Below are 22151 nucleotides of genomic sequence, written 5' to 3'. Positions count from 1 at the left end.
CATAAACATTAATATAACAACTTGAAAGGTTAGACACAAGCTCCATTATTCATTTTGCACAATAATGAGCTACTTTGCATGCATTTTTGTGGTTTCTCATTACTACTTAACCTAGCTGTCTAAAAAAAGTGTGTTAAGAACAAATAAAATATGATTTAGCAATAAAACATGAATTACTCCCTTAACACATGTTAGTAGCTATGGCCCTTAGGGCTCCTTTTACTAAGCTGCGCTAGCGGTTTTAGCGCATACTACATTGCCACGCCCACTAGACGCTAATGCCAGCATTGAGCTGACGTTAGTTCTTGGCGCGTAGCACAGGTTTAGTGCGCGTGCTAAAAACGCTATCACAGCTTAGTAAAAGGAGCCTTTAATGTTATAGTAGAAGGATTTAAATTGCAGAATATTTTGCAAAATACTGCAAAGTGAGTATCCCAACATGGATACCCCTTCAATACTCTATGAAAAATAGTTTTTAGATGATTTGCACCTGCACATGAAATGTTTTGAATGGATTAAGGTCTTTTTCGAGCAAAATACATGCATCTCCTAGGGCAATACCTTCGATTAGTTAAACAGGCAATAAAAAACAGTTATAAAAATATAAGTTTATAAAAAGAATCGAATCAGACTTACCTCTGGCTTGTAGCCCTGGGCCACAAGTTTCATGTGCCCCAGGACTGTCCTGACGAACATACCAAGGTACTAGCTGGCATCTTCGCCATTTATGTGTCTTCCACCTGCATGGAAGGAAAGGACCAATATCTCAGAATACTTACAAGGTTTAGATGTAGTTGAGTTCACATCAAAGAACAATTCTGTAAAGATCCCTATTGGGGCTGATCACTATTCTGAAAGAGAGAGTTTCGTGGAATTTTGGAATTGCATGTTATTTACAAGTCTCATCTAGGCAAGGAAATATGTCATACTTGAATACTCGGCAACACACAAAGTTTTCTAAGATAACAATTTTGTTTATTAGTAATTAAGGTTACCAATCTATAGAATAAGCTCTGATTTTGGGGACCTATTGTCCTCTTGTTTGGAAAGGATGTCCCAATAAGAGCTTACCATCCACCAAAATAACTCTGGATCAGTAGAATATATAAACATACCCACCAATGTAGGTGGGTACAGTAGCTTATACTTTTTCAGTATTAGTTCAAGACAAAGTACATTGATTGAACAGACTGTTCCTTAAACCTTTAGCCTGCCTTTGCCTTCCTTAGCAAGAGCTGCTTATGGCCCACCTAAGTGCCTGGGAATACAATGAGAGCATGGTAGTCTTCAGCCACTAATGAGCCAGATGGCCTTCAAGTTCCTTGGGAAAGGAATAAGGAGTTGTGGGACTGCAACCTTGGGTGATATAATGTGGATATTTTTGGACTGACCAAGGATAGGGGACAGAGACTGCATGTTATCTCCAGAGATAAGCCCTCTGCTGAAAGGTATAAGCAAAACATCCTCAGGAGCACAGGGGTCAATATACCTGATCCCCAGAGGTCTGAACCTGTGGACTGATCAGAACTGCAAAGAGTTCAAGTGTGCCTGCCTGCAGCTCGTATTCCATTGGCTGGTTATCTCAACCTGCACTGCATCACTTTAGAGGTCCTCTGTCAGGCTGCCAGGCTGTCTCATCACTCCAAAAATTTTCTTCACTATATACAGTACAGCTCTGTTATAATTGGTAGAGGCACAATGTAAGGCCTATAGAGTGTTTACTCTAACTTAAAGTGTTTAAGCAATAGTGCAAAAAGATTTACTATATTTTTCCTGAGCATCCTAGTTTGTTCAGCACACAAGTCTTACATTTAATTAACACTGTCTGATTCCACTTGCTTTTAACATATAACATAACATAGCATAACATAATATAAAATGTTATTTGAATACCGCAATACACCATGAAGTTTGATGTGGTTAACAGGAGTTAAATAGAGGATCGTACATAAGAGGTGAAGGCACAAGTACAAGTAACATAGGAATGTAAATAACATGGCAGGTCTGAGTCAAGTACAATAGAGTTGAGGCGATATAAAGAGAATTCAAGAAATAAACTGAATTTGAATCTCAGTACAGATATAGATATGGAGACCCGGAGAAGTTGGTTGTGCCAAATTACATTTAGAACAATTATTTAACTTTATTTTTGTTAATCTATACTAGGAGTAGCCTAATAAAAGAACATTTTTATCTCTTGTAATACCACCTAAGATCTTTGTCCTTTGTGAATAACTAATGGACATCAATGTGGTCTGTAGTGTAGATTTCTAAGATCCTTTTTCCTTCAAAAGTAAATATATAAAAACTAACAAGTAATAACTAAAAATTGATATACATTTTCTCTAAATTAAACCTTTTTTAGTTGATCGATATTCATTACATTACATTAGAGATTTCTATTCTACCATTTGCCTTGCGGTTTAAGGCGGATTACAAAAGAATTACAAAAAAAGTATTACAAGAAGAAAATATCTGGTAATTTCTAAATAGTGGATGAGGTTGCTTTTGGGAATTGGGAAGGTATTGGGAAGTGGTATTGGGAGTGGGAAGGAGCTAGCGGTATTAAGTCGTTGCAGGAATTTCTTGAAAAGTAGGGTCTTTATTTCTTTTCTGAATGTTTTGTAGTCAGGTGTCATAATCAATAGATTGGAGATTTGGTTGTCGAGTTTTGCTGCTTGTGTGGCTAGGAGGCCATCATATACTTTTTCCCGTTTGACTTCTTTGATAGGAGGGTGCGTGAATGGAGTGTGGGTTTTCCTATGACTAGTTGATGTAGTTTGGATGAGGCAGTTGTTCAGGTAGGTTGGGCTGTCACCATTTATGGTTTTAAATAGTAGGCAGTAGAATTTGAATAGTATTCTTGCTGGAATTGGAAACCAGTGTTAGTTGAGGTATGCCTCTGTGATGTGATCGTGTTTCCTCAATGAAAAAATAAGTCTCATTGCTGTGTTTTGGATTGTTTGTAGTTGTTTTATCATTGTTGCTGGGCAGGGGAGGTAGAGAATGTTGCAATAGTGTAAAAGACCTAGGACTAGGGATTGTACTAAGAGCCAGAATTGTGTTCTATCAAAGAATTTTCAAACTTATCTTAAGTTTTCTCATAACTACGAATGATTTCTGTATTGTTTTATTGATTTGTGGTTGCATGGTGCAGCATCTATCTATCATCATTCCTAGTAGTTTTAGGGTGGGTTGAATGGGTTAATTGATTGAGTTAATTTCTATATTGGTTATGGTTGGGACTTTGTTATTTTCGAGGAGGATGAATTTTGTTTTGTCTGTGTTCAGCTTCAGTTTATGATCTTTCATCCATGTTACTACTGTTTCTAGTGTTCGGTGTAGTGTGTTTGTCATAGAAGGCTTGGGTTGATCAAAAGGTAAGAGAATGGTGATGTCGCCTGCATAGCTATATGAGGTTAGGCCTAGTTTGTCCAGGCAGGCACTGAGGGGGCCAATATAGAGATTGAAGAGAGTGGGGGATAGTGGGGATCCTTGGCGTATGCTGCAGGGGTTAGACCAAGGTTCCAATTTTTCTTTGTTAGACTTTACTCTGTTGCTGACTATCGCCGGATAGCCTTGGGCAAATCTTTTTAAATGGCTTTTTAATGTTAGCTTCAAATGATCATCCTTCGTATACAGAAAGCTCTCTCAGTTCAAGATTAAGAAAAATTGAATGAATGAAGGGGGAAAGCTTACACAACTCTATCTGTGTAGCACTAGCCCAGTGGATGAACAGATAATGTTGTTTTCAGTGTTATTGATCTGTCAAATTTCATGAGCATTTGCTAGAAACCCCTCACTTCCCCCTAAAAATAGATAAGAAAACAAAATCATTCAAGAAAACAGGATTTCACCTGTAACTATTGCAGATTTTAGGAGACTCGCATTCCTTTTCTTCATATAAAGTATCAGGACAGTCACGGCCGCCATAGGAAGGGAACTGAATGATGACACGGTGACGAGTCTGTTTTCTCACTGTACTGTCACCTGCAGAGAGCAATGTCAGGAGTTTTATTTTCTTAACCCAATCCTTGGAGATTACAAAAGCAATAGTATAGCAATACAGTTAAAACAGTTGCAGGTGTGTTACATGAGGAAGGTTGCAAAACAGAAAAAAAAACCCCAGTACTTTCTGCCTGACAATAGACTCCCCTCAATATTCAGTTAAGAGTGATAGAGCATTCTGCTGCTCATCGCTGGCATTATTCTCAGATATTCAATGCTAGGCCCTGTGGGCTTTGGCATTGACTATCTAGGTGGTTGTTGTGTTTTATTTTTGAGTCAGCTAATACATAGCTGGCTAAGTGGCTAAGGGCTCCTTTTACAAAGGCGCTCTAGAGGTTTTAGCGCACGCTTAGCACACGCTAAAATGCCCCACGCGCTAGCCTCTACCGCCTCCTTTTAAGCAGGCAGTAATTTTTCGGCTAGCGTGCGCTAATCTTGTGCATACGCTAAAAACGCTAGTGCACCTTGGTAAAAGGAGCCTCAAGTGAATTTCAGTCCTTGACTGCATAAGCCAAACTGCTTAAAGATAGGTCTGCTATTTCTGTGGCCAAATTTAAGTGGTTTACTTATGCGGTGAGAGGCTCAGTATCAGCACGTAACCTGACTCCATCCCTGGAACACCCACAAGTTAGCCACTTTTGAATTTGATGCTAACTGGTCATTTTCAGCAAAGATAACCACTTAAGTGCTGCTGAAAATGGCCAGATAGCCGTGAACAGATGATTTAACTATTCGGTGGCCATTTCCAAATGGTTAAATATTGACCAGACATAGAAATTTCTTCATGAATTAGGCCCAGTGTGTATCAAAGACATTTTCTATTTGGGGTCTCAGAAAAATCCTTAGTCTGCCAGGTGCATTATGGAAGACTTTGAAAACAAAACAAAACAAAAAAACCAACACAATGGCAATGTGATGTATAAAGGCAGGACCTACTGGCTTATAAGAGATTATGAAGACTTGTCAAAAGAGTGATGAATATCCACAAATAATGGAAAGAGTACATTGGTGACAGGGATCAAATGTCTAAAACAATGTACAGTGGTACCTCAGAATCCAAACGCCCCAGAGCAGAGTAGTGAAGATGCAGGAGGATTGCAAAGACCTGCAACGTGACATAAACACGCTCGATAAATGGGCCACGACATGGCAAATGAGGTTCAACGTGGATAAGTGTAAGGTGATGCATGTAAGTAACAAAAATCTTATACATGAATTCAGGATGTTCAAGGTGGTACTTGGAGATACACCCCAGGAAAGAGACTTGGGAGTACTGGTCGACAAGTCGATGAAGCCGTAGACGCAATGCATGGCAGCAAAAAGGGGGATTAAGAAGGGGATCACGAATAGATCAGAGAAGATTAGGAATGATTATGAAGGGGATCACGAACAGATCAGAGAAGATTATCATGCCGCTGTACTGGGCCATGGTGCGCCCTCACCTGGAGTACTGTGTCCAGCACTGGTTGCCATACATGGAGAAGGACACAATACTACTCGAAAGGGTCCAGCGAAGAGCTACTAAAATGGTTAAGGGGCTGGAGGAGTTGCCGTACAGCGAGAGATTAGAGAAACTGGGCCTCTTCTCTCTTGAAAAGAGGAGACTGAGAGGGGACATGATAGAAACATTCAAGATACTGAAGGGAATAGACTTAGTAGATAAAGACAGGTTGTTCACTCTCTCCAAGGTAGGGAGAACGTAAGAAAGTTCTTCTTCACCCAGAGAGAGGTGGAAAACTGGAATGCTCTTCCGGAGGTTGTTATAGGGGAAAACACCCTCCAGGGATTGAAGACAAAGTTAGAAAAGTTCCTGCTGAACTGGAATGTACACATGTAGGGCTGGTCTCGGTTAGGACACTGGTCTTTGACCTGGGGGCTGCCGCGTGAACAGACTGCTGGTATGACGATGGACCACTGCTCTGACCCAGCAGTGGCAAATTCTTATGTTCTTTTTTTTTATTTTTTATTTATGCAATTTTATAAAATTCCAAGCATAAACATCTTGTACAGAAAAGTATGATCAAGACATCTCTGTTAAAATTAGTTTTCAAATCTGAAAAATAATTCACTCAAATTATAATAGGAAAAGAAAATACAGCTTCCCTGATCACACACAAGTCCTCTAAATTAAACTAGATCCAAAATTTAAAGAGTATCTTAATTAAATACAAACAAATATAAAGAAGCACTTTAACTACTACCCTGTTTCCCCAATGATAAGGCAGGGCCATCAAATAAGACAGCCCCCCCTTTTTAGAAAAAAATGTAAAATAAGGCACCCCCCCGCAAATAAGCCACCCACCGATACCTGCGCTTACCCGAATCGGGTGGTACGGTGGGTGACTCCGTGTGGTCCCTCCGTCTACCGTATTTGCCTCCATGGCTGCGTGCCGCGCCTCGTCATGAAGTGAAGAGGAGGAAGTGACAGGACTGCAGCGCGCGCACGTGACTCCGCGCAAGGAAACACAGGCAGCTTCCCTCATCCCTCCCTAACGGAGACTGCAGGAGTTTGTTCACGGCCAGAACATCCAAAAGTGAGACACGCAGACAGGTTTCTTTTGCTGTGAGCAATACCACTTACTGTATATAAAGCCTGTTTAAAATGCATACGGTATATAAACAATGGTTTCACATTGTCAAGTCCCTTCTGATGCTGCACTACAGAATAATCTCTTTACTGTGTTTCCCTGATGGAGAACATTGGGGACATTAAATGGTACAATATATGGTATGATGGATAAAGCTGGCCATACACGGTACGATTTTTCGGCCGACCGATTCTTCAGCCGTCAAATAAGACAGCCCCCCCTTTTTAGAAAAAAATGTAAATAAGGCATCCCCCCGAAAATAAGCCCTAGAGCATATTTTGGGCTTCCAAAAAAAATAAGACAGTGTCTTACCATCGGGGAAACAGGGTACTAATAACGAGAACTAATTTCCAATAGGAGCTGTTGTTACTTCATTCTCAAGGCGTTTCATTGAGATAAATCTTATCAAATGAGAAGGATCTACAAATACATATTTCAATGAACCATATCTAATAACACATTTACATGGGTATCTTAAAAAGAAAAACCCCTCAATTTAAGTCACTCCAGGCTTCAAATTTAGGAATTATCTTCTTCTTTTTTGAGTCTCTCTTGAGACATCTGGAAAAATTTGAATATGGAGACCCAGGAAATCCTTGGATCTATTCTTGAAGTAAAGATTCAGGATCCAGTCCTTGTCTGGAGCCAAAGCCACAGTCAGCAGAAAAGTGGCTGGCGTAGCCACTTCTCTGTCCGATTGTTCCAATATAGCGGAAATATCCAATGGATGTTCCTGAGGTCTTTCATCTTTTTCTTTTTGAAGAGTTTGTGCTTTAACAGGAAGATAATAAGCCCTTGTAAGGGGAGGTAGAGAATTTTCAGGTATCTTGAGAATCTCTATAAAATATCGCTTTATCATATCTCGAGGGGAAACTGATAAAATCTTAGGAAAATTTACAATCCGCAGGTTATTAGCCCGAGTATTGTTCTCCAAAGCTTCTAATTTCCTCCTCATGATTATATTATCTTTAACCAATAGGTCTTGATTTTGTTTAACAGTTATTAGTTCTTTATTGGTTTCCTGCTTTAATAAAGATACATCTTGTTTTAAGGTATTAATTTCTTCTTTCTGAACTTTTATTTCTGTGTCCAAGTTTTTTATTTGAGGATTTAAAGTGTTCCCCAAATTAACTACCAAATCCCAAAGAGCTTCTAATGTGACTTATGGGGGTTTTACCACTGAAAATGATTGTAGTTGTGTAATTAGAGTCTGTTCTTGGATCTGATTTACCTCCGTGAAGTCTTGTCCTCCTCCAGTACTTGGTGTCCCGGTTACAGGCAAAGGTGTCCCATTCAACGAGCCCTCCTGCATGCTTGCCTCTCGAGAGGAGTGAACTTCCTGACCGGATACACTCGACCCTCGCGGTGAGCTGGCTGCCTGTGGTTGTGGCTGGTGGGGTGGCGTCCATTCGTCAGGGCTCAGAGAGATGTCGGGCCCTAGGGAACTCGTCGCTGCGATACTCTCCAGCGGCGTTCCCAGCGGTGATGTCCCTGGCGATCCTGGTTCCCGTTGCAATCGCCGTAGAAATTCATCAATTGTAGCCGACGGGGGTACTGAGCGTCGGGAGGCAGCACCAGCACTTTTCCCCCTCCTTTTCGGCATTTCTTATCGCAGGTAAGAGCAAGATTCCAGGCGTCTGAGCAGCTGTTAATAAGTTGCGGCCATCTTGGATCGATATCCAAATTCTTATGTTCTTAAGTTGGAATCCAAACTTTTTTTTAAAAATAAATTTTGCCCTGGAATCTGAACACTGCTTTGGAATCCGAACTGAAAACGGTGCTCAGCCCAAAGCTTCCCCTCTCACGCAGCTTCCTGTTTCTGCCTGGGAGGGAAGCTTTGGGATGCGCACCGCTTGCAGTTGCCATTGCCGATCTTACTGCCTTGCCGGTGGTGCGGTCCTGATATTGCTGACTCTGCCGGTGGGGATCCCGATCTTGCTGTCTTTGCCGGTGGGGGTCCCGATCTTGCTCTCTCTGCCGGTGAGTGCCCCGATCTTGCCGGGATGGGCCCATGTGCTTAAGGCCCCGCCCTTAGGAGGAGCCTAAGGCTCCCGGGCCTATTCTGCTTGGCCCAGGTGCCTCAGGCCCCACCTGTGGGTGGGGTTTAAGCCGCCTGGGCCAATCCAGCCCCATTCTGGAGCCGGCTGGCCTGCCGGATGGGTGGGCTTGGCACCCGTCCGTCTGGCCAACGTTGAAAGGTACGGGGAAGGGGGGGTGGGGTGGGGGGGGGTCGCGGGTCGATGGGTGGGCAATCGGGGTTTCGGGGGGGCGGTCGTTGGGGGAGGGGGGTTTTGTCAAGGACAGGAGGGTCTAGGATCCCTCCTGCCCTTATTGTAGTGGGGGGTGGGGGGTAGGGGGTCACCGGGCCAGGGCTTGGGCTCCCTCCTGGCCAGATCCAGTCGGGGGGGTCGCCGGGGCCAGGAGGGTTTGGACTCCATCCTGGCCCGATCGTACTTGGCGGGGGGGGGGCCAGGATCGCCGGGGCAAGAGGGCTTGGGCTCCCTCTTGCCCCGATGTCATCGGGGGTGCCGTGGCTGCTGCGGGGCAAGAGGGCTTGGGCTCCCTTTTGCCCCAATGTCGTCGGGGGGTGCCGTGGGTGCCCGGGACAGAGGGGCTTGGGTTCCCTCCTGCCCCGATGTTGTGTGTGTGGGGGGGTGGGGGGAGGTGGTTGGGGGGATTCTGTAACCGGTGTTGTTTTTGACAGACTCCAGCTTTTAGGCAAAGGACTGGCTCCTCCTTTGCCTAAAAGCCCTTGTGTTGGACGCTTTGGGCTTATGCGTTTTTTGGTTCATTATGGGGTATAAGTGTAGACGTCGTGGGGGTGTACTTGTAGACGTAGTGGTTGGCTGGGCGTTTAAACAGCTGAAGGTAGAGGCAGGCCATAATCAAAACAAGGACGTTTGTTTTGGTTATGGACACTTTCCCTGCTTCTGCTTTCAACGTTTAAGGCCTTAGGCCAAAAAGGGACTGAGACTTTTTTTTTATTATGCCCCTCTATGCGGATTACAAAATTACATGCATACATATTAAAAATACTAAAACATGTTTCGACAGAACAAACCCAATAAAACATTAACTAATGGTATCATTATTAAAACTTTTTTTTTTTTTTTTAATTCATCCTACAAGATGGAAAGACAAAATCCCATAAAAACCTTTACAGGACGGTAAAGCTTTAACAGCAAATAGCATTAGCTTATGAAGGCATTGACAAATAATTGTGTTTTCAACATTTTCTTAAAGTTCAGTCTCCCATCACAGAATCGCAGAATACCAGGCAGCGCATTCCAGAGCTTGGCACCTGCTACAGACAGCATTGTTTATTATTATGTAATGGAATCTGGGTGCCTAGAAGCCATTGTCGATGTCATACTGAGTGCACTACATTTTGACATCTAAATTTTAGTGTTCTTTATAGAGCTGACCCCAAGAATTCAAAGGATTCTAATTGAAGTTTATTCAGTAAATGGGACAAATTTGTCCCCATCCCCAGGGGATTCCTCTATCCCTGTCCCATCCCAGCAAGCTCTGTCCCTGTCCCTGCCTCATTCCTGCAAGCTCTGTCCTCATATGCACAAGCCTCAAACACTTTAAAATCATAAGTGTTTGAGGCTTGTGCAGTTAAAGCAGAGCTTACAGGAATGGGACAGGGACATAGACAGGGACAGAACTTGCGGGGACAGGATGGGGATATTGAGATCCCATAAGAATGGGATCAAATTTGTCTCCATGTCATTCTCTATTGGGAAACACAGCTCCCAACATGGCCACATGTCTCTTGAAAATACTGTATCAAGGGTCAACATGATTTTTAAATGATATACATGATAGCTTGATAGCAACAAAATCTTCTAGTGTGTCTTAAAACACAAACATGCAAATGTCTCTCAAATCCACACAAAAAAAGCCACTGTAAAGGCACAACCCAATGCTCCTGGCCACTATACTGGCACTCAAAACAAGAAGTTGCCCTGCTTCCCCTTCCTCTGAAGCTCCCTGAATTATTAGTCACTACTGTGGTAAATTAAGGTGCATTAAATGCCTGACATTTGCCACACCTTAATAAATATCCCACTTAGAAACATTTTTTTTTCCTGAAGCTTTTATAACAGCTGGTATCCCTTGCCAGTTTTTTGATTTTTTTTTGGGGGGATGGGGTGTGGGGGAGGACATCAGAACTGTGGAATTAAAGGTGTAACCTCCCATAATTTTTCCAGTGGAGCATTGCTCAGTATGTTTTTCTGAAACCTAGGCATATCTGGTAGCAGGTGTAAAACCTAAAGTTGACCTTTTTGGACATGGATGTGTATTCTGAACCTGAAATGGTGATTATAGGTTTATTTTTTACATTTCTGTCCTAATTCTGTCCAAAAGACACCCAGACCATGTCCTCCTGCCAGATATACATTTTTCAGCTTTAAATATATATATCCCAGTTTTGTAAAAGTGGGATTCAGATATTTACAGTATGCAGTATAAATATATAAACCCCCTTTTACAAAACCGTGCAAGCGATTTTTAGCACCGGCCAGTACGCTGAATGCTCTGCGCTGCTCCGACACTTATAGAGTTGCTATGAGCATTGGAACAGCGCAGAGCATTTACCGCGTTGGTCAACGCTAAAAAACAGTTGCGTGGTTTTGTTTCAGGGGGAGGGGAGTTGGTAAATGTCTAAATGCTGGTTTATGCATGTCTAAAGTCCAAATAGTGTTTCTAAAACAAGTTTATAAACCTATATCTATCTATATAATGCAATAGACTCTATATTCATTCTTATACTCGAAATTCTTTGCACTGTTCTATTCGTTAATGCCAGGGAAGCTCAGTGAAACACAAAATATCAGGGCATGCAGAGCTGACCTCGTGTGAAAATCACAGAAGCAATTGGACATCACATGTGTGTTTCTAGATGTTTTATTTCTTTGAAGGATTACTCCAATGACAGAACTAGTGCAGTGAAGTGTCTTCATAAAAATTGCTTTTCTTTAAGACATGGAACATCTGATAACCTTCTAACCTAAAATGTCTACCTTAACTGATGTGCTCTCCAGGCTCAACTTTCATTCCACACACAGGTTATATTTTTTTTTTTTTTTTTTTGCTGGCTACCACTGTTTTACAAATGCCAACCATCAAGAGTGTAAGCTCACTGACAATAATGACTATTCTGCGTGCTAAGTCTACCATGTCAGAAAGGAATCCTTCTAAATTTGCTTGGCTACATACAAATGCCTGTATTTACAGTAAATACTGTATAGAACACAAGGTTTTCTGTAGGTGTTTATTTAAAAAAAAACAAGCAAAAAAACAATGACAACAAACTTCTATTCTGCCTAAAATTGCAAGCATTTTATCCCCCTCATCCTATACAGTATAGTGTACTAAAGGTTAGGCACCAAATTGACATGCAACTGCCTCACTATGACAGTTATGCCACCATAATGGGTGAAATAATAGGTACACTTGTAAGTGCACTTAGACACTATTCCATAATTTGGGCAGATTGCCAAGCAACATGTTCAGTTTATAAAGTACTGTCAGTTGCATGTTCAGGATGCCATATTTAGGCACGGGCATTTTCACCTGAGTGAGCTTAAAGGTTGGTGAATATAATATTTTCACGCATATAACGCGCGCGTTATACACAATTTTACAAACCGTGCATAACCTTGTGCATTATACGTGTGAGCGCGCTATATAAATTTTTTTTTACATATTTCACCCCCCCCCCGACGCCCGATTCATCATCCGGAAGGACCGCTCGCACCTCCACCGTTCGCACTCCCACCCCGATGGACCGCTCGCACTCCCACCCGAAGAACCGCTCGCACCCCCACAGCCTCCCCCCTCCCCCATGGAGAAGCTGTCTACCTTGTTTCCGGATGCCAGTGAGCCCAGCTGCTTCCTCTGCCGGCGGTCCTGCCCCTTCTCTGAGCCCTGCTGCGCTGCTTCCTCTTCCGGCGGTCCCGCCCTTTCTCTGACGTCAGAGAAAGGGCGGGACCGCCAGAAGAGGAAGCAGCGTAGCGCAGGGCTCAGAGAAGGGGCGGGACCGCCGGCAGAGGACGCAGATGAGCTCACTGGCATCCGGAAACAAGGTAGACAGCTTCTCCATGGGGGAGGGGGGGAGGCTGTGGGGGTGCAAGCGGTCCTTCGGGTGGGAGTGCGAGCGGTCCATCGGGGTGGGAGTGCAAGCGGTGGGGGTGCGAGCGGTCCTTCCGGATGATTAATCGGGCGTCGGGGGGGGGGGCATCAGGCTCTCAGGATGGGGATAGGCAGACCTTCAAGGGGGGACAGGCAGACCTTCAAGGGGGGACAGGACTTCAAGGGGGGACCGGACTTCAAGGGGGAACAGGCAGACCTTCAAGGGAGGACAGGACTTCAAGGGGGGACAGAACTTCAAGGGGGGACAGGACTTCAAGGGGGAAAGACAGACCTTCAAGGGGGGACAGGACTTCAAGGGGGGACAGGCAGACCTTCAAGGGGGGACAGGACTTCAAGGGGGGACAGGCAGACCGAAGGGGGTGAAAAAGCTATAAAATAAACCCACCAGCATGTCAATGTGTTGAGAGGAAGAGATGTTCTGGGAAATTCTGCTGAGAAAACTCCGGGTCCATTTCCACCCCCCAGTTACCGTAGTCCACTCCACTGAACTGGTTCACACACTGAGTGGTGTTGTGCCTGCGTAGTTGTTTTGGGATCTCTTCTAGTGGTTTGTCAGTATCTCCTTGTGGTCCAAGGAAGGAAACTTTGTTAACCTTAGCATTGACCTTCAGAATATATTTGTGTGGCATTAGGCTATGTAGAGATCGAAAGAAAAAAACAGACCTTTGCACATTTTTGCACTAGGTATATGGTGGGTGTATGAGGAGATTCACATTTCCTGCACAGCTAAGTCCTTGTGAAGTTACCTTGTTCTTTCTGTATTTGACATCTAGCAAGGTCTTTGTTTGGAAGGAAAGATTTAAATTATGGTAAAAGCAGATAGCGTTTTAAAAAGGTTTGGACAAATTCCTGGAGGAAAAGTCCATTGTCTGTTATTAAGACATGGGGGAAGCGTCTGCTTGCCCTGGATCCGTAGCATGGAATGTTTGCTATTCTTTGGGTTTTGACCAGGTATTAGTGACCTGGATTGGCTATCATGAGAATGGGCTACTGGGCATGATGGACCATTGGACTGACCCAGTTAGGCTATTCTTATGTTATGTTCTCATCTGTAGGGGCCTTTGTTTTCACTTCTTATTTTAATGTATTTTTTTCTGGGAACATGTTTTTTATAATGGGAACAAAAATGGAAGAGAATTACCGTAATGTGTGTGGAATGGGGGGGGGGGGGGGTTAACTACCATAATTTCTTCAGCTAAATACCGGTAAGTCAATCCACCTCAACCAGACATAGGAGAACTCATGCACCATTCACACACTCTCCAACCAAACACGTCAAAATAAAAAAACTGTTCATTCTTATAAACAACCGTATAGCTTTTAATCTAGAGTTACCGTAGTGAGTATGAATTCAGCAACAAGAACAGAAATCACATGTTCATTCTTATAAACTATAACATTAACCGGTAGATCAAACGAAGTATCGAGGACAAAATAATCTAAATACAGTTACCGTAGTTACGGTAAAGTTGTAAATAAACAAGTTTACAGGTTTATTCAGTCATCATCATCACAGTCATCTGAATCCTTGAATCCATCAAATCTGAATTGTCATCATCGTCATTAAATAAAGTGAGCACGGCTTGCAGACGATCCTCGTTTATTTCCGAAGTGATATCGTCATCGTCGTCATCATCATCGCTGATATCCGTGTTGTTGCCTCATAAACAATGCCCGCTTTTCTAAATCCGTTTACAATAGTATCTGGTGTTATTTTGTCCCATGCTGAAACCACCCACTTGCAGACTTCTGTGAAAGTTGCCTGCTTCAGCCGCCCCGCGGGTGTGTACTCGTGCATGCCGCTCTGCATCCACTCCTCCCACTCCTTTCTAACAAAAGTCTTGAATGGATGATTCACTGCGATGTCAAGTGGCTGCAGCTTACACGTCAGGCCTCCAGGTATCACAACGATGTGGGCACCAGTAGAATTAATGTAGGCCTGAACATTTTTTCTTTGTGGGCAGCCATGGCATCAAAAATTAACAAGGATTTTTTGCAAAGAATCCACTCTATCTTGCCCTAAAGCATTTATCTACCCACAATCTCATTACGTCGCAGTCCATCCATCCCTTCTTGTTGCAGTGCACAACCACACTGGTGGGCAGCTTTTCACGGGGCATAGTGACCCTTTTGAAAATGAGCATGGACTTTAACTTAACCCCGCTAGCTGAGCAACCAAGAACTACTGTAAAACATGTTCTTTCATGCCCAGTTGTGGTGATGGCAACAGATTTAGTACCTGTGGGTTCTTGTCGCTGGAATGTCGAATGCCATTGGAATTTCATCCATGTTAATGACATCCTTTGCAGTGATGGCAAGTTCAGATATTTCTTTGGCGACAAAGTCACGGAAATCAATCAAGTTTTGCTGCCAGTCATCCGGAAGTCGCTGGCCAACAGTTGTTCTCATTCGAACTGATAGTCCGTTCCTTTTCATAAATTTTGAGATCCATGTGAAGCCAGCTTTGAAGTCGGGTATTCCTCTTCCATTGGCAAGTAGTTTTGCTTTCATCTGAATCACAACAGTAGAGACTGATTATTTTGCTCCCTTCTCGCCAGAATCAACTGCTTCAAGTCATCCTCCAGCTGAGGCCATTTTGGTTTGGCCCCACGACGTGCCCGTTTGCGCGGATTGCATTTCTCCAGTTCCTTCTTATCTTTTCTCCATTCACGCACCGATGTTTCTCCAACATCGAACCCTCTCGCTGCGGCCCGGTTGCCTATTTCCTCAGCTTTCGCAACGAGTTTAAGCTTAAAGTCTGCTGTATATGACTTTCGTCTCATTCCTGCCATTATGGCGGTAAATTTAAATTTAATTGATAAACTCTACTACCGGGTAGATAAATGCAGAATACCAATCTGAAGAGATCAAATTAAAATGTGGGCTCTACATGCAGCATTAATCTTTTATAGGCTTACCCAAAGGCTGAGATGCTGTTGTATAGTCAAAATAGTATTCACTGGGCAAATTACAAGGCCAGATAAAGGGGGGACACAGCCACGTGGTGTAAAGCACACTGCCAGAAAAACCGCCTTGGTGACAGGTCAAAAGCGCGCCCCCACAACCCGGCGCAGAAAACTGAGCGGCAAGCATGCTCAGACCATTGCGCATGCTTACAGAGCTGGGAGCAGGGCAGGGCGGGCGAAAGGAGAGTCGGGGCAGCGAATGGAGAGACGGGGCAGTGAACGGAAAGTCGGGGCGGGTGAAAGGAGAGTCGGGGCAGCCAGAGGAGAGTCGGGGCAGCCAGAGGAGAGTCGGGGCAGCGAACGGAGAGTTGGGGCAGCCAGAGGAGAGTCAGGGCAGCCAGAGGAGAGTCGGGGCAGCGAACGGAGAGTCGGGGCAGTGAATGGAAAGTCGGGGCGGGTGAAAGGAGAGTCGGGGCAGCCAGAGGAGAGTCGGGGCAGCGAACGTAAAGTCGGGGCAGGTGAAAGGAGAGTCGGGGCAGCCAGAGGAGAGTCGGGGCAGTGAACGTAAAGTCGGGGCAGGTGAAAGGAGAGTTGGGGAAGCCAGAGGAGAGTCGGGGCAGCGAACAGAAAGTCGGGGCGGGTGAAAGGAGAATTGGGGCAGGCGAACGGAGAGTCGGGGCGGCGAACTGAGAGTTGGGGTGGCATGCGCGGTATACCCGTATGCGCAGTATATAATAATTTTTTTACATAGATTTGTGTTCCCCGCGCGCTATACCCATGTGCACGTTTTACAAGGGTGCGCGTTATCGACGTGAAAATACGGTAACTGCTGACTTAGCTCTAGTAGTCTATAATGCTGTGTGTCACAAACTTTTTAAGGTGCAGCGCACTAATCTCATGGCCGCATGCATGATGTCGTCACATCGATGTCCACACATGTATGGATGTCCTCTAGCCGCGGCCCTGAGCCTCCGATTATCATAAGAATTGCCGCTGGGGGTGTGCTGCAGAAGGAGATGTAAAGAGAAGGAGCAGAGGCGCCAGCGAAGGAAAGAGGTGCAGATGCCGGCTGACTGACTACAGAACTTGCCTCTTGCCGCGAGAGGCGCCTTCTGCAAGCAGTCAGCCAGCGCCTCTCCTTCTCACCGCCATCTCATGACACACCTGGAATCTGCTGCTGGGCATGATGGACCACTAGTCTGACCCAGCAGCGGCAATTCTTATGATACATTTTTATATTGGATTTGACATGAAAATTTGTCATTATAGAATTCTAATTAATGTCAGATTTTTGGTGCCTTTTATCACTCTTTAGAAAACTTTTCCAATCATGCTAGCATTCTCTAAGGGCTCCTTTTACTAAGGTGCACTAGCGTTTTTAATGCACGCAGGATTTTAGCGCACGCTAAACCCACACTACGCGGCTAGAACTAACACTAGTTCAATGCTGGTATTAAGGTCTAGCGCACGGGGCAATTCAGCACATGCTATTCCGCGTGTTAAAGCCCTAACGCAGCTTTGTAAAAGGAACCCTAAAAGCACATCTTTATAGAATAGCCTAGGGTACCTAGGCTGACATATGTTGTGCCTATAAAAACAAAACAAAAATTGATCTGTCATCAAAAACCATATAATAGTACAAAAAGACCCTCCACAGAATCTAACAACGTTTGAAAAGAATGCATAATGTAACTCTTGTATTTTATCGGCTGACTGGTGCATCCTTTTGGATCTTCATGTATACATAGATAACTAGTAGATAACAATGATTACAACGTTAAATAAATAATCATTTGTCTAGAAAATGTTGATGCTGTGGGGGTACAAAAAGTTTTCTTGACCAATCATTGCATATTTTGAACAAGTTTGACAGTGAGAAATACACCTCAAGAGTTAGTTCAGAATTTGTTTTCAAAATTTGTTAAATGGTATCATAGGCCCATTGTATTCTACCTGATCATTTTCTAGCAGCAAACAAGACAAAACTGCAGATCTGTACAAGACGCAGGCAAAATTTATTTGTGACAAAAAATTTTTTTTTAAACCCTTTACCAATCAGGGGACCCGACACGATCCGTGTTTCGGACAAACCTTCATCAGGGGTCCATGGAAAAAATAGAGGGAAAAAATAAAAAGTCACAAAAAAACTGTATAGTGGCAGCTAGGTGCAAGCTGGTGTGCTGAGCTGCTCGTCTGGTCTCTCTCTGGCAAACACATAGGTGATGAGCAGAGTTAACCTAGAAGTAACCTGTTACTTCTAGGTTAACTCTGCTCATCACCTATGTGTTTGCCAGAGAGAGACCAGACAAGCAGCTCAGCACACCAGCTTGCACCTAGCCAAACAGTTGTAGATTGAACAAAAACAAGATATTGGGGTTAGATTGAATCTATGCATGCGGGAGCTGCCACTATACAGTTTTTTTGTGACTTTTTGTTTTTTCCCTCTATTTTTTCCATGGACCCCTGACGAAGGTTTGTCCGAAACATGGACCATGTCGGGTCCCCTGATTGGTAAAGGGTTTTAAAAAAATTTTTTTGTCACAAATAAATTTTGCCTACGTCTTGTACAGATCTGCAGTTTTGTCTTTGTTTGCTCTTGGTTGTTTTTTTACTGCAGTTTAGGTTGGAACTCTTCTTTTTGTTTTGTTGCTTTGCATTTTCTAGCAGCAACATAAAGTTCCCACGGAAAGAGGCTGTTATTAAAGTGCAGTAAAATCTGGACTTAGCACATTCTAATATGAGACTTTTTTTCACTAAGCCCAGTAGCATATTTTGGAAACATTTGTTTCTCTCCTTTTTTTTTTTTTTTTTTTTTGCAAGTCATGTACTAACATTTGCACTTGCGTGTGCTGCTCTCCTATCTAGGAGGCACTAACAACTTCCACATTAATCCTGTTATCCAATTAGCATGTGCTAATTGGAATATGCACCGTCCCAAAAAATATTTTTCTAAAAAAGAAGTTAATGCACGGTTTAGTGTGCACTGATATGTAAAATATCATAAAAAGCTTTAAACCATTTTGTGGTAAACCTTTTCTCATGCAATAATTAAACATTAGGCCTTCACACCTTTTAGTAAAAGGGCCCCCTTTTATCAAGCTGTGCTACAGGTTTTAAGCATGAGTTGGTGAGGGAAGTCCACCGATGCTCATAGGAATTCTGAGTGTTGGAGCATTTATTGTTTATTGAAAGCTTCTATACTGCTACTAATGACAGGGGAGACAATTCAGAGCGGTTTACATGAGCTTCTGTATGGAGTTACAGTACAGAGTTAGCATTTTCTGAGATGCATTTCAATATAGACACATTTATACCATAATCAATCATCCTACATATATACACATATATCCTACTTATTTGCAGACATAATACCTGTATTGCATTCTATGTTCATCTTAGATTTACATACATTCTGATAATTCTAGTTATTTGTACTTTGCTTATCATATCCTCAGCAATTCTGGGTATCTCTACTGTGTTCACCCTATCGTGTTTCCTCTCTGTTGCATTATTAGTTAAAGTAGTCTGTAAAGAGGATGGTCTTTATCCCTTTCTTGAACTTTCCGGTGTCTTTTTCTAGTTTTAATTCCTTTGGAAGGGAGTTCCACCATCTTAAGAGCCATCACACTAAAAACCTCTAGCACAGCTTGATAAAAGGAGCCCTAAGTGAATTGAGATGGTAGAAACCATTTTTAAGTGGCCAATTAGGCATTTACAAAATTACACAGAAGCAAGTGCTCAGAAAACATGGGGATAATTCTGTAAAGTGGAGACAATCTTTAAACACCAAGAATATGCATGATTGAGAAGAATGTCAGGATAAATATGTGTATGTGTTATTGGGGTAGGGCATGTAATCCTGGGGCGCTTTATTGGGGAAGGTGGCAGCAACAGCCCCTTTATGCTTTTGCCTGGAAGTACTGGGCTGTGAGATAGTTTGCAAGAAGCATTATTCATTTTCCAGTCAGCAATCTTTCTTAAAATGGAAACAACCTTTTAGAATGAATAATTCATCATTAATATTTCCCACAAACCAATCCAACAACTACAAAAAAAAATCTTAGATTCACATTATATTATACTTTAGGGTCCTTATAAGCATTCTTTTGAAATGTTATGTTGTGTACTAGAAAACCAAAGCCACAGATTGTCCCTACCTTCTTGACATGAGGAAAGGCATAGGGTCCAGTCACTGTAAGGGGTCACAATGCAGTCTTTCCTACAGGGAAGCAGACAAGGCCTCATTGTTTCTGGTCGAAGGCTTTCAGGACACCTTCAAAAAGAAAAATACGTATTGAATTATTTATTGCATTGCCAATTGAATAACTAATAAATGCATTTCTATACTAAACTCATTAAACCCAATTTTCAGAAGTTGAAGATGAATATGTAATTAGAAACTCAAAATGTAGACTTCTAATATGTTCTAAAAATCACTAACAATGCAACCAAAGGAGCAGGAAAGACCAGGACTTCAAACCAAGTGGACTTTATTATCAACCAACGACGCAAACATTCAATAGACTCGATACAGACCATGTTTCAGCTAAAAAGCCTTCCTCAGGAGTCCTTAATAACGTATCATCAGGTCACTTAGCAGTTGTAGGAAAACCACAGTGCAAGCACACTCAGCATTGTATAAACAGTGATACAAAGTGCGTAGGTATAAAATAGGATATGCCAATTTAGCGTATGCTAATGTCCATTTGTGTATAGAGCTTTAGTAAAAGGATCCCTTTGTTTGCAGGAACTTTCATTGGAGTAACATGACTCGTCCAAAAATGGTATGGTTGATAAACATTTGAGACCACACAGATCTTATCTTCATGAAACAGAACTAAGCCATAGTTACCTTTGAAAGTCAATTGTTTATCAGAAAGCTTCTTTCCCCTTCATTGTGTTTGTCTTAAGCATCTGTGCGTTACGAGAGCAGATTATTGATCTTTTTTCAAACACTAGTCAATGTCAAATTAAACTGAAGTGACATGAGGTGAAGTCTGTTACTTGGAAGGTAGATAAAGAACAATAATATTGATTCTATCACCCCGCAGTAATCCTTTTTATTAAAGAGAATTTAAAACAAGGTTCCTATTTACATGTGCATTGTAAGTGTTTACAGGCAATTTAAAGAATCCAACTTGGCATTTCTGAGGATTGATTTAAACAATTCTGTACTTGATTGATACAGTAGCTCTTTGCCTGATCCCACAAGGTCAAAGCAAGGTTACCAAATGAGATGCCATGTCTAAATGGGGCAGCCCAAAGACCTGATCATTTATTATTTATAATAACGCAATAGGGTTAATGCTTTAATTTACCAGACTGTAAAGTACACAATGGTTAATCTGTAAGTATGTTATACCACTCATTCTCTTTATGGGTATTGATTTCAGCATATTAAGAAGCTAATTTAATGGTAGAACCAAACAGGGGCATGCAGTCAGCTCATGCTACAAGCAACACATCATTTGTGCTTCAAGTTATTCAGCATGCAACTCTCAGCTGAAAACTGACACAGATTCTTTGCATACTTTTCATTTTCCTCTTTCCTAATAAACTATTTACTCTTCTTTTACACTTCATTACTTGAAAGGAATTTAAATAGGTGATTTTAAAAGATGCCCATCTTTGTCTTATCATGTCATGAAATAGTGACATGTTATATTGTGTTCCTATCTAGTTCAATTTTGGATGCTATCATGAATGATCTATAATGTTTTCAAGGCTGCATTTCCTTTAAAACATTCTGTACAATGCAGAAACCAGTTAGAAAGAGCACAGGAGAAGAGAATGCTATAGAGATACATATATTAATGCTTTTGATGGCTTACTGAGGGCCTATTAATAACCTATGTTACAACTAATGTGAGGGTTAAAAACATGCATTAAAATGTTATTGATGTGTGTGTGTCTTAGCGCAGTGTGTTAAGGTTTTTGCATTTTCTTGGCTTTTTAGGTTCTGTTCTGTTTGGGTTATGAAAATACTGTAAATAAAGATGTGTGAACTAAAATAATATGCAATCTTGTAATTTCTAGGCATATTTCCCAAAATGCAAGTTTCAGTTGTTGATGGTCATTCCATATTGCCCATCTGTCTCTCCATATGATATTGTTTTAGCAGATATTCACAATTATTTAATTATTATTACCAGTATTTACAATGGCAGCAAATTACTTTATCCCCCTCTTTTTCAAAACTGTGATAGCAGTTTCTAGCGCAGGGAGCCGCGCTGAATAGCCAGCGTTGCTCCTAATGCTCATAGGAACTCAATGAGCGTCGGGAGCAGCGCGGGCCATTCAGCGTGGCTCCCTGCGCTAGAAACTGCTATCGCAGTTTCATAAAAGGAGGCCTCTGTGAATACGCAAAATTTGTTTTGTCTTTTCTTTTAAAATTAGGATTGGTTTTACTGGCAATCCTCGAGTCGTACTTAAGAATGCAGTCGTGGCTTCATTTGATTTCACTGAGCATAGACTCCTACACTTCTCT

General features: G+C 42.4%; 1 protein-coding gene across 1 annotated transcript in view; it reads right to left on the bottom strand.

Annotated features, from left to right (window-relative positions):
* Positions 1 to 22151, bottom strand: part of THSD7A (thrombospondin type 1 domain containing 7A) — a 763222-nt gene that overhangs the window by 126673 nt on the left and 614398 nt on the right. The window contains exons 12-14 of the mRNA XM_033931006.1: positions 19822 to 19937; positions 3858 to 3990; positions 637 to 740 (exon numbers count right to left, since the gene is read on the bottom strand). Of these exons, the coding sequence (XP_033786897.1) occupies positions 637 to 740; positions 3858 to 3990; positions 19822 to 19937 (353 nt within the window). The remainder of the gene's footprint in view (positions 1 to 636; positions 741 to 3857; positions 3991 to 19821; positions 19938 to 22151) is intronic.

This window comes from Geotrypetes seraphini, chromosome 2 (assembly GCF_902459505.1).
Source record: "Geotrypetes seraphini chromosome 2, aGeoSer1.1, whole genome shotgun sequence".
Taxonomy (NCBI): Eukaryota; Metazoa; Chordata; class Amphibia; order Gymnophiona; family Dermophiidae; genus Geotrypetes; species Geotrypetes seraphini.
This window is presented reverse-complemented; position numbering and strand designations above follow the sequence as displayed.